The sequence below is a fragment of the Microchirus variegatus genome (genome assembly GCF_963457635.1).
Source record: "Microchirus variegatus genome assembly, chromosome: 6".
Taxonomy (NCBI): Eukaryota; Metazoa; Chordata; class Actinopteri; order Pleuronectiformes; family Soleidae; genus Microchirus; species Microchirus variegatus.
In genome coordinates, this window is record NC_139807.1 from 28341078 (window position 1) to 28355901 (window position 14824).

Below are 14824 nucleotides of genomic sequence, written 5' to 3' on the forward strand. Positions count from 1 at the left end.
TTGTGTCGCGATGCTCTAATATTTTGAATCCAAAGTAAATGTTTAACTGAAAATGTATATCTCAATACAAAAGTTATATGTCCTTCACCCCAAACGACCAAGAATACTGAGCCAGGTCAGGCTCATGCATACTTTATACATACCTATGCCGACTGTATGTATACACTGTTCTCTTCACAAGTGTAGCCTTGTTAACAGGGTGTATATAATGGCTCGCTGTTTCACAGGGACAGGTTATACAGAGACGAGACACAAGGTTGTAAGCTGTGGTGGTACAGGACACTAACTCTGCCTCCTGCCTCCCCCCCCCACACCCCTCACCCCTCACCCCTCTACCTCCCCTGCTTTAATATCAAGAAACGTGGGGAGGTGCTCCAGCCTGCGGCCATAGTTAACCACGGCATAGCAGCGAAGGCTCGCTGCTGTGGTGCCTCCATTCCTCCTGAGACACAAGGGTGAGCAGGACTTTGAAGTTAAAAGTGTGGCTGGGAGACAATATGAGTAGCATGTGATCTGTGGCGTGTGTGCGATGTGTGTTATGAGGCCAAAGGTGGAGAGAGAGAGAGTGTGTGTGTCCTTCTATAATAGTCTTAAGTGACCATCAAGATTTTCATACGTGGTTGTAAGGCTGGGCAATCATTTAAAAACAAGATATGTGGGTCAATGACAGCATATTTTTGTGTCCATGTCCATTATATAAAAAACAAAACATAATTTAATCTTCTCATGACATCTATTACTTTATTCTGTAAAACCTATTCATGCATTTTTCAGTGAATTCAAATCATTATATTATTTCATGTTGTGGCTTCTCAAACCACAAAGATATCAGGTGATGCAGCTGTCTGAGCAAGTGAGCAGACTAAGAAAACTATTAAAAAAGTTATTTTAATAACGATACATTCAAAATAAAATACTTTTAAAGCTGCTAAAATAACTGCAAAACTTTTGTCCAGCAATTTACATTTCCTAAATATCAGGGTGGTGCAACCATACACATAGGACTTAATTTTGAAGTCAAGAAACAATAGCTGTAAACTGAATGTTGCATCAGCCAGAAGAACCCCAGAGAACCTTAGGACTAAGCTAAAAGGTTTCAAGATCTCTGTCAAATACTGATAAAAAATAACTACTTTCAACTATACGTAGGTTAGTACACTTTCTATGTCAGCTGGTCCAACCAATGTAAAACTCGGAAAAAAATATTTTATCATAAAACTCTTAATGCTTGCATCCAAACAGAAGCTGTTTAATTTTAGTTTAGTTGCAATTGTCAGGTGGTCCAACCGTTAATCAGGTGGCACAACTACAAGTAATGTCACTATATAATGCTATTCAAAGCTCTAACGTTATCCATGACACTTCTAGAATGTTTATTATGTTTGAATTTAAAGATATTACACACTTAAAATCATTTTGCATGATCATTTGTACATTTTAGATGCCACTATCACTATCAAAATTAGCATGACATAGGGCGAGCATTAACAATGATCCAGCTGCAAGGGAAGCGAAGCATATCTTGCAAAAAGAGAAGAGAGGTAAGAGATCTGGACACAACACAACAGTGAATTTCACAGTTGTAGAACTTTCCAGCAGGTGAAACTGTACGTATTAGATGTTATGATTAAGTCCATGCAGCATGGCAGATAATGCAGGTGCTGATTGAAACCCAAGTCACACTATCAAATATGTCATTATTACCGTTACTTTGTTCTTGTCGATAAAGATGTTATATTTAGGGATGCACTGATAATTCCGGAGCCGAAATACAGCGAGTACACTGTGGAACAGCACCTATTAAATGCTGGAAAGTCTCTTTGCACTAACGCGAAACTTGGCTGCATACGGCGCATATTATGAACTCCCTGCAACATTCACTTCACACCAGAAAACATTCTCTCTCTTTGAGGAGATAACTAAAGAGATCAACTCATCTGATCATTCCCTTAATTGCAGCGCTAAAGCGTCTTCTACACAAAGATTGAGACCACAGAGCGAAAACAACGAAAAGTGCGCTCTGCTCCTCTTAAGAGTCTGTCACCACATTTTATTAACATCTACCCAGATCCCCTGCACTTCATCGTGACTGTACTCGATCCTCATCATAAAGATCATTATTTGGATGTTGGGATAAAACTGCGCGTCGAGAAATGATGTTGTATCAAATGTAATGATATGTGAAGTGTTTTGATGGGTTGGGGTTAGGTTTAACTGATGCCTAAAACACGTTACTATTTGAAATGAAAATGCATTTTTCAGCATATTTCCTGTCATAACTAATGTTGTCAGGTGGTGCAACCAATTTAAACCAATAAATGATAAGTTAAAGTGACCAAATGGTTTATAAATGTAATGTGTGTAGTTATAATACTGATTATTTTCTTGTCTTTAAATGTTAAATTGGATGTTTAGAATGCTTAAAACCTGACATACAGAGAGCAACAATATTAAATTGTTTTGTTATTTTAAAATTAAAAATTAGGAATGTACTAAATTAGTTAAAACAGTTATTCAATATATGAGACATGTTCAAACACATTGTTCTGGACTCAAAAATATGCATTACACCTATATTGAAAATACTTTTTAATAAATAAATTTTTAGAAGCTTTATTTGTCATTGACCCATATCACAATATAATTTTCTTCAATATCACTTAGGGTTTGGGAGGAAAATCGATTTTGATTTATAGTGTTTTCTCCCTCAGAATTGTGAGACTTTTATAAGCTTGAGAACAGAAAAAGATAAAAGGAAAGAAGTAGTTGCCAATTTACCGTCTTTAAAAAAGCACTGGATGTTTGTTTATCAGTGTTATATGTAATCTTGGCTTTTGAAAATATATTTTTTCAGTTGTATTTGAAGGCTCACATTTGTGCCATGTGTTGAAAGTGAATGGGTTAATACCTGCATGCATGTTAAAATGTTCAGGTATGGTTATGAAAAAAAACAAAGATCTGCAATTACACTTCTGACCCAGGACTGTAATAGTGGAGCTGAAATGAGCTAAGAAAGGTGGTACATTACGTTTCTGTTACTATCAGACACTTATTTTTGTGTGTATGATAACTAAGACCAACAAAAAAATAAAGTCATATTATTTTAAAATCTGTAGACATTAGAATCCTGCATCATTGCAGTGATGTCATCAATTTTCCATTTTTGCTTGTAGCTGCAGCTACATAATTTTTTGTGGAAGGAACATTTCAATTTTAAAGAAAATTTTAAATTCATATTAAAGGTCATGTGTATTAATGCAGAAAATGTATGCCTCATGACATAACAGTGAATTTATTTTGAGTTTTTTTTTTTGAGACAGCCATAATGTAATGTGATAATTCATTAAGTTTTTTTTGAGTCTTTGAATTTTTTCCTCCATTTCTTCTGTCTTTTATTCATTCAAATGTCCACATAATGTTCAACGTATGCAAATGTTGAATACCTGACTATCAGCTGACAGCAGCGGTAGTCAGTCGTGCTGTAAGATCATGACTGAAGACTCTATTTGCATGTATGATCAGAAGACATCTGATGTCTTAAGACGAGATGAAAACACATCACAGCCATTTGATTATCCGGTGAGGTCTCACGACACCGTGCTAATGAGAAGTCTAACAATTAGGACTACATGTTGTCAGAGTGTTTCTCCTGTAAGAGGAATCAGATTGGCGTCATTATCAAACACAGTATTTTATAAACCCCTCTGTCATTTACAATTAATTAAGATTGTGGCATGCATATCTGAGGAGAAGGCCTCTGCTTTACATTTCAGAGTGCACACTGGGCAATCGTATGCCTACAAAGGGGCCCTTCAGTGAGAGAGGGGGGGGGGGGGGGGAGTGCAAATCTTTGACAAAGCACAACACAAGCCTTACAGAGTCTGTTTCATGTTGTTTTTACTAATATCCAAGTACGCCCAAGTATTGACTTAAGTGCCCGATCAGTCTGTGATAAATCATAAGCTTGTGACGGCATCCACAGATCTTATTTTTCCAACGCACTGCTGCATTTTAATCAAAACTAACTTGACTTTTTTTTTTATTTTTTTTTTTACAGTTGTTGCTGCTGCAGCTGCCCAGTATATAAAGGGTTAATAATACTTATAACCCTACTACAAACAACCACTGACGAATACATTTTCATAAATTAGGACAAACCAATATTCTGTAATTTAGCATTTCAAGATATTTACCATGGACCTTTTAAAACCGTCTCGGACGCAAATCGATTCAGTCGGCACCACACAATAAACTTTCTCGTATTAAACATTTTTTTTTAAATAGAAGGATTTGCAGCTGAAAAAAAAGGAGGAGGCCTCTGAATTATATACTGTATAAATTGGCACAGTAAAGACAGCTGATAGTTTTTAATATACTTGATAGAAAATTGATGGATTTGGGAGGAGCAATCTGTGGCTTAATGCTGCCATCTTGAGGATAAGAGCAGACATTACACTGGTTAAAATACTTTCAACTTTGAGCAAACAAGAGGACACCTGACCTGGAAGTCTGGGGACCATCACCTCACAAACAGTGACGATAGAAAGACAATGGTATTACAGGTTATTATGAACATCAGAATATCTTGGAAAATTCCAAATTCCTTTCTTCGCTTTGATATTGAAAAAAAAAGGCCCTCATTCATACATTGCACACTTAAAAGCCATGGGGTTAATATTTCTCTTCCAACTTAATGTTATGCAAAGTTCATCAAAAGTTTCATTACCAAAGACAAACAGGAAGCCAAATTAGGCCCCGACATTACAAGTTAAACACAGCAGAAGTGTTCACACAGTAGCACATTATGAATATAGTATGAAAGTGCTCTATTATTTGTTTCTTAAAAAAGGCTTTTTCAGACAGAGTGTGTATTTGGATCTGGCAATACTTTTTGGGAACATTATTGGGAACAGAACACTATTTTTCCACATGACATGAAGTGATATGTGCTCCTATCTTGAGGCTGAGGGGATATTTGTAGAGCTGCAACTAACGATTATTTTCGTAATCGATTAATCTGTCGATTATTTTCTCGATTAATCGATGAATCGTTGGGTCCATAAAATGACAGAAAATGTTAAAAAACATTGATGAGTGTTTGTCAAACCTGGAAATGATGATGTTCTCGAATGTCTTGTTTTGTTCAAACCAAAATGATTCAGTTTTAATGATTTAGTTGTTATGTGGAGCAAAGAAACAAAGGAAATATTCACATTTAAGAAGCTGAAACAATCAGAAATCTTGTTTTAATCATGAAAAAAGCTTCAAACCGATTATCGATTATCAAAATAGTTGCCGATCAATTTAGTAATCGATTAATAATCGATTCATCGTTTCAGCTCTAGATATTTGTGTCAAAATCATTACATTTCATTGGTGTAGGAAATATTTTAAACATTATAGACCACTCGTCCCCTTTCACCAATTGAAATACCTGTAAAGAGCAAGTGCATATAGTAACTTGCAGTATTTCAGTTGCCGAAAAGTGATCTGGGCTCCCATTGTGTGTCTGAGAGGATATTTTTGCGTAAAAAATCCCTACGTTGCATTGGTGTATGACATATTTTAAACATCCCCTCGCCCCCTTTTATCGATTGAAATACCTGTAAAGGGCAAATATGACAGACTCCATTAACATTTCCTTAACACTATAAAGTACACATGCACATGCAGTACCTTCACAGGAAGACCACACAAAACTTGCCACATGGTGGCATTACAGCGCAAAGAACATGTACCTGCTTTTAGATCTGCAAAGTATTCAGTCCATGTACAGGAATGTACTATATTAAAGCCATGACGAGGGAAAGCCTCTATGCATTACGTGTGAAAGCATATATCATTAGTGGTGCTTTAAAAAACTGTACTGTGTAACTTCAAATGTCACTTAAATTTAACAGGGTCTCTGCAGGTTTCAACAAGTCAAATGTAAGACTTTTTAAAGACCATAATGAATACAATTTAAGACCCATTTCACATCAATACTGCCAAAAAAGTACAAAAGACATGAAGGAAAATTGGAGCCACAAATCGCTGAACTTGCACTTACTTTCACTTCAACAGTCTTTGAGCAGTTTGATGCTACAGCCATTATTCCCCTGGCCACTCCTGTGCTGCTGTGTATACACACACAAACTCCTCCTCACTCAGGCCTGATAGTACTGCTTGACAGAGGCCATGTTCAGCTGAAGGACACAGCATACAAATAATTGCATGATTGCATATAAAGTTTTTGTTCATGAACATGAAACTTACAGTGAATAAGTCAGCAATAAAATAATAATAAAAAAATCTCATAAAGAACATGTGGTCATTTCAGGGAAATGAATCACAACATTATGGAGATACAGTACAATAGTCAAATAAGCAAAGGTCAGGATCTGAAATCAAACAACATGCATTGGACACAGCTGCTCCTCATTTCCACAGAAAGTCTCCACACCACTGGACAAATTGTTGCCTTCCCAAACCTCATTGGTAGATAAAAGGTCATTATTGTACAAAAATGTGTTTATCTCGCAGCCAGCTGGCACACAGATAAAGTCTGCGATCTTTTATTTAGCAAGAAAATTGAGACAATGCATCTCCAACTGACTTCCAGTGTCTCCTCCAGATGGCGATGAGACGAACGTGACAGACGCTCAATCCCCAGACACTCAAGAGTGTCGGCATCTCAGAGAGTTCCTCTGAGACGCTAAACGAACTCCAACACCGCCAGCCCACATCTCCTTCATTAGCTGTGTTTGGGAGTTTGCGTATGGCTACTCACATCCAAGAGTTCTGTAGCACCAATCTCCTTGGTCAACACTCGTGGGACGGAGTTGCAAACACCCCTCTTCAGAACATCCGTCATAACCACTTTCAAGTTTGACCACATTTAAATATGCAAAATACTTTGCATATTTGAGTGCATGCAAAACATAGCATTGGGAGCGTGACAGATTATTTAACACATAATCTCTGCAAATTGGTAGACAATGAGAAAATATTGTTCTTAAATGGATGTTACGTTCATTTTTGAGGTTGATATCATGGGGCAGGAGAAAAAAATAGGGAAAATCCAAAAATGACCTTATCTCATTCGAATGCGCACATAAACATAAATTAAAGCAAACGGATCCAAACATTGAAATCATTCCAAAATCTAACAACGAGTGTCCAGAAGTAAGTTTAAATAGATGTTATGTTCATTTTTGAGGTTTATATCATGTGGCAGGAGAAAGAAATTACCTTGTCTCATTCGAATGAGCACATAAACACAAACACAGAAATACAGCAAACGCATCCAAACAATGAAACAATTGCAAAATCTAACACCGAGTGTCCGGAAGTAACATTGTATAGATGTTATGTTCATTTTTTTGAGGATTATATCATGTGGCAGGAGAAAAAAGTGAAAATCCGAAAATGACCTCATCTCATTCGAATGTGCACATAAACATAGAAATAATATTCACATTTAAGAAGCTAAAACAATAGGACACACATGTATGTATGTATGTATATATCTGTAAACGATATACTGCACCGTGTTGGCTTCTTATTTAAGCGTGAAATTGCACCACACTCTGGGCATTTTCTGCTACTACACACACACACAAAGTTTGACTCTGATCAGGTGAAGCAGAACAAAATAAAAAGGCAACACAAGATGGCGCCATTGAGCTGTGTCTCTGTTGGCCTGTGTCTCAGCGTCTATATCAATGACTGACACCTCTGTGGCTTCCTTACAGTCAATAGAAGGACGCCATTAGCCAAAGACGCCCGGACTGTTTTAAGTGCAACACAGGAAGTTCGGTTGACAAGTGAGCGCTTTATTATCACTGAAAAATCTAATTTTCACGGATAAATAGGCAAGGTAAGAGCTTTTTTTACAGCTGTCGTTCGGCAGACCGAGTTCTATTGTCAGTATTCTTTTGCTTTTAGCTTCGTAATGCTTTGTCTTAAACTGTTTTTGACGTAAACCGTCACAAACAGCGGAGTCTCAGCGGCGAGCGGGGTGACGCAGCGGTTCCGGAGTAGTTAGAAACGTAATTTAATTGTCATTTGAGCTGTGTTTGTCACATTTAAAATACTTATACAGCCTTATAGTGCAGACCTTTGGGTTTGAATTTAACGTTAAATTTGTGGTCCAACTGATGTTAGTGGTGAAATACAGGAAAAAGTAAAATAGTACCACGAGCTTACGTTTGAGACGAACTCTCCCCCTCCTGGATGACACGAGCTAACGCAGAAGGACCTTAAGTACTTTTGCCTGCAAATGGTCAAACCAATCAGGAAGAAGGGGGCGTGTAAGTGGGACATTTTGGGGGCGTGGTTTATTATTGACAGCCAATGAAAAATCTGCTGTAATTTGGGAACAACTCCTTTTTAACTTTATCCGTCTCTCTTGTAAAGTGTGGCAGTCAAAAAAAAACAGAAAAATTACTTTTAAACAATTTGACTTTATCAAGAAATGTCAACATGAATTACATTAAGGACAGCAGGGACATACTGTACAATTGTTCTATCGCTAAACAAATACATTTTCTGGAGGATTGTCATTTTCACAAAACCCCCCAACAAAAACAGAAACACTAGAGTGAGTCACTTCAGACAGAAATCAACGACTAGTATATATAGCAAGCATGATGACAAGTGAATTGCATTTCAACTTTCACATTGACCTGATGTAGAAACAACAAATAATGTCTTTGAGAAAAAAAAAAAAAAAAAAAAAAAAACAGCAAAGAGAATCTCTGTTAAAAGAAACACAAAGCAAATATCTGTCAAATATAATTCCTCCAAACCGGAAGAAGACTGCATACGTTTTTTGGGGGATGGTTTTAGTTTTTGAACATGTCACACAACAGTTTCTCCATGGGAGTGTTCCCGATGGTCCTGTGGAAGAACAGCAGCTCTATCCTCTCAGAATTCACAAAACGCAACGAGGGAAGAAGAAGAAGCAGCTTTCCAAACCTGTGTGCACGAAATAAGTCAAATCATTAACTTCTCGAGCAGGACAGGAAGTGCAAGTCCACAGCAAGGCTTTTTGTTTTAAAATAATAATTATTTACAATGTGTCAGACCTTGACATTAAATATAAATACTTATATATTTATATATATATTATTATTATTATTATTATTATTATAATTAATATTCATTATTACTATTATTTTCAATTGTTCAAGTCAGTGTAGTCAGAATCAAATCCTTATGTTTGTGGTATAAAGCACACTGTATGCAAGTTTGAATAATTATAATTCTGATATATTTAATAATACTATTATTACTAACAATAATATGAATATTAAAAATAACAATACAAATCAAATCATCTTTACTGAGAATTATCCAGTGATAATCAAATTAAATAGAAATCATTGTCGGATAGAAACTAAATTACAGAACTTTGAATCAGTAAAGCTAAGAAAAATACAGAAAAATACATTTTCTGTCTCGACTGTTTCATTACATTATATTTGTATATGTGGCTATAGATTGTTTCAAGTAAATGTAAATTCCAATCAGAGATTTAATTGTGTGAAAGTATTTTTTAAATCAGGATCAATTGTATGTGCGTCACTGAGGCTGTAATATTATGTCAGGGTGTTACCTGGCTGGTTGACTGGGGTAGTGTGAGCGAATGTGTTGTCCCAGCATCACCTGAGACTGATCCTGCAGGTTCTCCACTTGTTCTGGATCTTTCAAACCACGAGTTTCTATAAAAGGGGGGGAAACAATTATACTTTTACTGTAATCTTCTTTGACGGAGTGGATATCCTGACTTTCTTAAACTAAGATAACTGATAGACTCTTACATGTTGCACAATTTCAAAACAGAATGTCAAGTTATAAATGTATGAACCAATGATGCAGCATTTAGATTTATATTCAACCGGTTCACTCTTGTTATTTTGAATAATGGCCATTTTGGCCTCAGGGTAGCAACAGAGAAAAGCTCATGATGCTTATGATGATTATATTTCTACCCTGAATATATTAAGTTACTGATCTGCACCTGGCTAAATAACTTGAATGGGTCTTTCATTGGTCATCATGGTCAGTCCCTCACCTGGCTTGAAAAGCACGATGGCCTTGAGACAGGCGAACTCTGTGGGATCGACTGCGAGGGCTTTGAATCGGCTGAAGACTTCCTGTAGGAGGCGCAAGTCCAGGCTGGTGTAGCTGGTTTTCCCCTGCATGTTGGGGCAGAGGTCAGGCAGCGAGAGCAGTGGGCAGCTGTCCAGGGGCAGTGACCACTGGATGGCACAGAGCAGGAAGAGCTCGCTCCACGCCTCCTCCAGCAGGATCACCTGGAAAAAGGAGAAGATGGTGAGAATATTTTTTTTAGCTTTGCAGTAACTAACATTACCCAGTAAAAACACAAGTTTATGATTTTGTAATTTGGAAAAAGCCCAGTTAATGTCTGACCTGGTCTCTGAAGGGCAGGTTGGAAAACACTGGCAGGTTCTTGGCCCACTTCACCGACATGAAGAGCAATCTTGCCGAGGTCTCGTAGACGTTTTCAGAGCTGGACGGATACAGGACCATGTGATACTCCGAGGACGCTCTCTCCGGTTCATTACTGGTCACGTCGATGTTTTCGTCAACTGAAAAAGGTGAGATGAGATTAGAAACCAGAGTGCAGGAATCTACATCTATTTTCTATTATTATATTGTAAGGATATGTGCTGATTAGAAGACCCAATGACAATGAGTTATATACAGTTGTGTTCATATAATGTCATCAATTTATTAAACTTCACTCACATGAAATTGTGAAAAATATATTTTTAATAAAGTGTGCATTTAATTTTTTTAATCTTTAAAGTAATTAACGGTTATTATTAAACAATATATATTGAACAAAAATTTACTTAAATTAAAAAACAGGGAAATCACAGGTATTTTTCCTCATTCAGCCCCTTTTTTTTTCAGAAATATATTTTTAGTGTGCCAAACCTATGGGAAAACAATATACTCCTGGAGTGAAAGACTTTTGATGAAGTTACACATTAAATTTACAGCACTTGTTTGTTGTTTAATCTGGTCTGAGTGTAATTTTCAGGCCGCCTCCTCAGTCTCAAATAACAAAACCCCCCCTTACCGTCCTCGGGCTCCAGCTTGGCGCAGGTTTCAGCCGTCATGAGGCTGGCCATGAAGCGGTGGTTGTTCTGGGGACTGATGCAGCGCTGGGGGGCCGCCGAGGAGGTGATGGACATGGAGGATGTGATGTGAGGCCACGTAATGACACTGGAGGAGGACGAGGAGGAGGAAGAGGAGGAGGAAGAAGAGGAGGTGGGCTCCCGAGTGGTGGCCAGGTGCTCTTTCTCAGTGTCGACGTCGATGGAGTCCAATCGAACCTGAGCTGTGCTGCGAGGCTGTCGTTCATTTTGCACTGCTGTTTCCAGAGGAAATGATCGTGATTAACATGAGTTAATGTTTCTGGAATTTTCGGAGAATGCAAAATATTATTTCCACTCACTCACTCACCATCTTTATTCATTCCTGCCAGCAGACACTTCTTTAACCGACATGCCTGGCACTGATTTCGGTGAGCTTTGTCCACCGGACACATGCCTGTACCAGCCTGGCACCTGTTGAACCACAGTGAAGTGTTAAGAGAGAGAGTACACTCATAATTAACAGAAATAACAGGATTTGTCTTTGTTTGTGATGGATAAAACATAAGAAAATGTTCATGCATAACTGTAAAAGAAATCAAAATTTAGGTTAAAAGGGTTTTTACAATCCCATAGATTAAATCCGACAAAATTTGCATTTAAAATGATGGACTAAGGAGGTGAAATCCTTACACTTTAAACTGTTCTCCATAAACAACACCTTCTCTGATCCAGCCCTGTGTATATTCACATAAAATCCAATGTATTTATTCTGTGTATATTATTTTATAGAGTGTGGCTGTTTGAAAACAAAAATTGAATTAAAGCATTTAGATCATGGACTATGGCTTGAAATGGGTAGTTTCTTATTACGTTATATATTTGCTTTTATGGGGGAAAAACATGACATTCATTTCCTGTATGATCTTACACAAAGTTGTGGATTCTGGGAATAACAAGTTAATATTTGAGTACATTTGTTGGATTAAAGTTCAGTCCGATGCTCATTTTGCCTTAAATCCCACAATTTTTAGTGACCTTTTGCATGATTTCGTCTCCTTTGTCTTACCTGTAAATGAGCCTCCTCCTCACGCTGCGTTTGAAGAAGCCACTGCAGCCGTTGCAGGCGTAGATGCCGTAGTGTTTCCCGCTGCTGGTGTCTCCACATACTTTGCAGACCAGAGCCGGGCTCAGAGCTTTGCCCGGGGCTGGACTCTTGGCTGCGAGTCAAACACAGTGACATAGGGCAGATTCAGTTAGTGCCATTCATTTAGTCTGGTATTGTTTCATACGTGTGCCGGCCATCTGTACTGACAGCTGACATAGCACACGAGTCAAATTATTGCAGCAGCCGTTTGGGCCTGAAAATCTCATTTAGTATGTGATTATGAAATTACAACAAATAAAATGGCTTGAGGCGGATTATCAACAAAAACCAATGATGAGGGATATGGAAATTAATCCAAATAAACCCATTAATTAAAAAGACATTAGTACCAAAGTATTTTTGGAAATATATTAAAGGACTGATTCCTTATGAGCACTTATGAGCATATTTTAGAACTTTTTGTGTGTGTAATATGGGTACTCAGTGCATCAGTCATTATGGGGCTTCACCTGTTGCACAGTGAACATGTGGAACTCTTACCTCCTCTGCTGTCATCAGTCCCGCCGCAGGCAGACGACTCACTGGGCGAGGAGGACTGCATCATGGAGATCTTTGACAGGTGATCCTCCATCATTTTTTCCCTGAAAATATCTCTTTGAGGAGCAGCGATAAGAACTTTTTGCCTCCCTTGAAACGATGAAATCCGGGACGAGCACACACAAGAAGTTCCTTATTCTTATTAGTCTGTCCCAAAACTTGGAAGTGTGGTCTCCAGCCAGACAGATGGCAGCCTGTTGAGTCTCTACTGTGTCGCAGCCCCTGGTGTGGAGATGCAGATGGACAGGGCTGCTGCCGTGAGCTGGAGCTTGTAACAATTGTTACACATCAACAGTTGAGCGAGAGACTTCCCTCTGTCAGTCTGGGTCGGTGACTGTCTGTGGGTGCTCCTCAGTGGCAGCTCCTCAAAAGAGAGTCCGGGGGGTGGGGGGGTGGGGGGTGGTGGTGGTTGGTAGGGTTGGGGTGGATTAGCCCCAAGCGCTGTGTAAGCAGCATGCTTATTTGTCATCCTCTTAATCTTTACTGTTCATCTAGTGGACCAATCAGTCACATTGCCAGTACATTGGTGCCGCTTAATCGTCGTCCCATCTGCAAAAAAAAAAAAAAAACATAACAGCCACGAAGAAAGAGCAACAAGAAAAAAGGCAGCAGCGATGATGACTCCTGAAGCTCTTTGTAACTTTAGACCATTCCGCCGTCTCCTCAGTCCATGGGGGTGTCCATCAGTCAACACTCCTCTTCGGTGTCTTCTTTTAAAGGAATGATTACCGAAGCACACATCATTATATTCACGAGCCTCTTCGATTTGTGTTTCACCTCTTTATTTCTTCTTTTTGCTTCCTAATTCCAGTTCCATTTCCCTGGGCTGTATATTTGATCTGGGAGATTGGCTCCCATTCATAATGACTCCCAGTGTTTGCTGACAACCAGCTTATTAACTCCTACTTTGCTCTTTTTACTCTAGAAAAATCCTGTACATTCTTCTGCTTACAGAGGGAATGTGGATTTTTGAGTGGTTGGTTTTGGCTGCCATTAATTGAGCTCATAACCGACCAGTCTCTCATTTATTATTAAGAGGTTGTAGAATTGTCATACATGCGCCGTGTACTGATCAGTGAGAGCAGCTAACAGGAGGCGTGGGACAATACACTCTCAGGGAGAGAGAATATGAAACATAAAACAGGGTAATTACATTTAAGTTGAATTTAATTGTTAATTTCAACTGAAATGGAAAAATCCTGGAGAAAAATTCTGTGTTAAGCCACAAAATCTCCCTGTTCTAAAACTGAAAGCAGGTGCCAAACAACGGCTCATATTCTAGCGACTAAATGGTCTATTGAAATGTTCGGCCCATTTTCATCATTTGTTTCTTTGCACAGTTGAGTGGTTCGAGTGAATGGTCGTGATCTGCCATGTTCCTCTGACATCTGTGCGCTGGCATCTGCACTGTTTGTGTTTGCTGTTTATTCTGTAGCTTCAACACATGTCAGTAACTGTGTCAATGAGTGATCTTAAACTCGACATGTGAACGTTTGCACGGACATGGTCTTTTTTTATTGTTTTTTTTTATTGCTGAAACACAGCATGTTTGTTGTTTTTGTTGTGCTGTTGTGTAGATCGGTACATAGTGGCTGCCCTATAGGCTTGTTTACTCAAAACAGCTGTGTGACAGGAAAAAAAGACAACACAAAACAATGAGTAAACAGACAAAAGCTTCAGTGGGGTTGATGGGATCAGTGCAGTTGGTGATTAAAAATGCACCACAGAGAACACAATCACAGAGATATTTAAAACTGCTTTTAGACAACTGTATTCACAGAAGTATAGATTAACTGTTACAAAAAGATGACAAAAGAATAATTGTAATTTCATACATTAATGTTCTACCACTTTATCCTCAACATGAGGGTCGTGGGAGGCTGGAGACACCGGGCTAAAAGGCAGGGACTGGCCGCTAGTCCATCACAGGACAAACAACCATTTCACCTACAATCAATTTAGAGTGTCCAAGTTACCTAATCTGCATGTTTTTGGACTGTGGTGTGGAAGC

At 38.4% G+C, this 14824-nt stretch overlaps 1 protein-coding gene across 1 annotated transcript; it reads right to left on the bottom strand.

The window, feature by feature from the left end:
* Positions 1 to 8825: 8825 nt before the first annotated feature.
* On the bottom strand, positions 8826 to 12850 carry nr2e3 (nuclear receptor subfamily 2, group E, member 3; the record flags this gene model as incomplete). Its single annotated transcript, XM_083891151.1, has 8 exons — positions 8826 to 8958; positions 9599 to 9704; positions 10058 to 10298; positions 10417 to 10595; positions 11093 to 11386; positions 11479 to 11582; positions 12178 to 12328; positions 12757 to 12850. The coding sequence occupies 8 exons, from the start codon at positions 12848 to 12850 to the stop codon at positions 8826 to 8828; spliced, it is 1302 nt and encodes a 433-aa protein (XP_083747277.1).
* Between the last annotated feature and the right edge of the window lie 1974 nt (positions 12851 to 14824).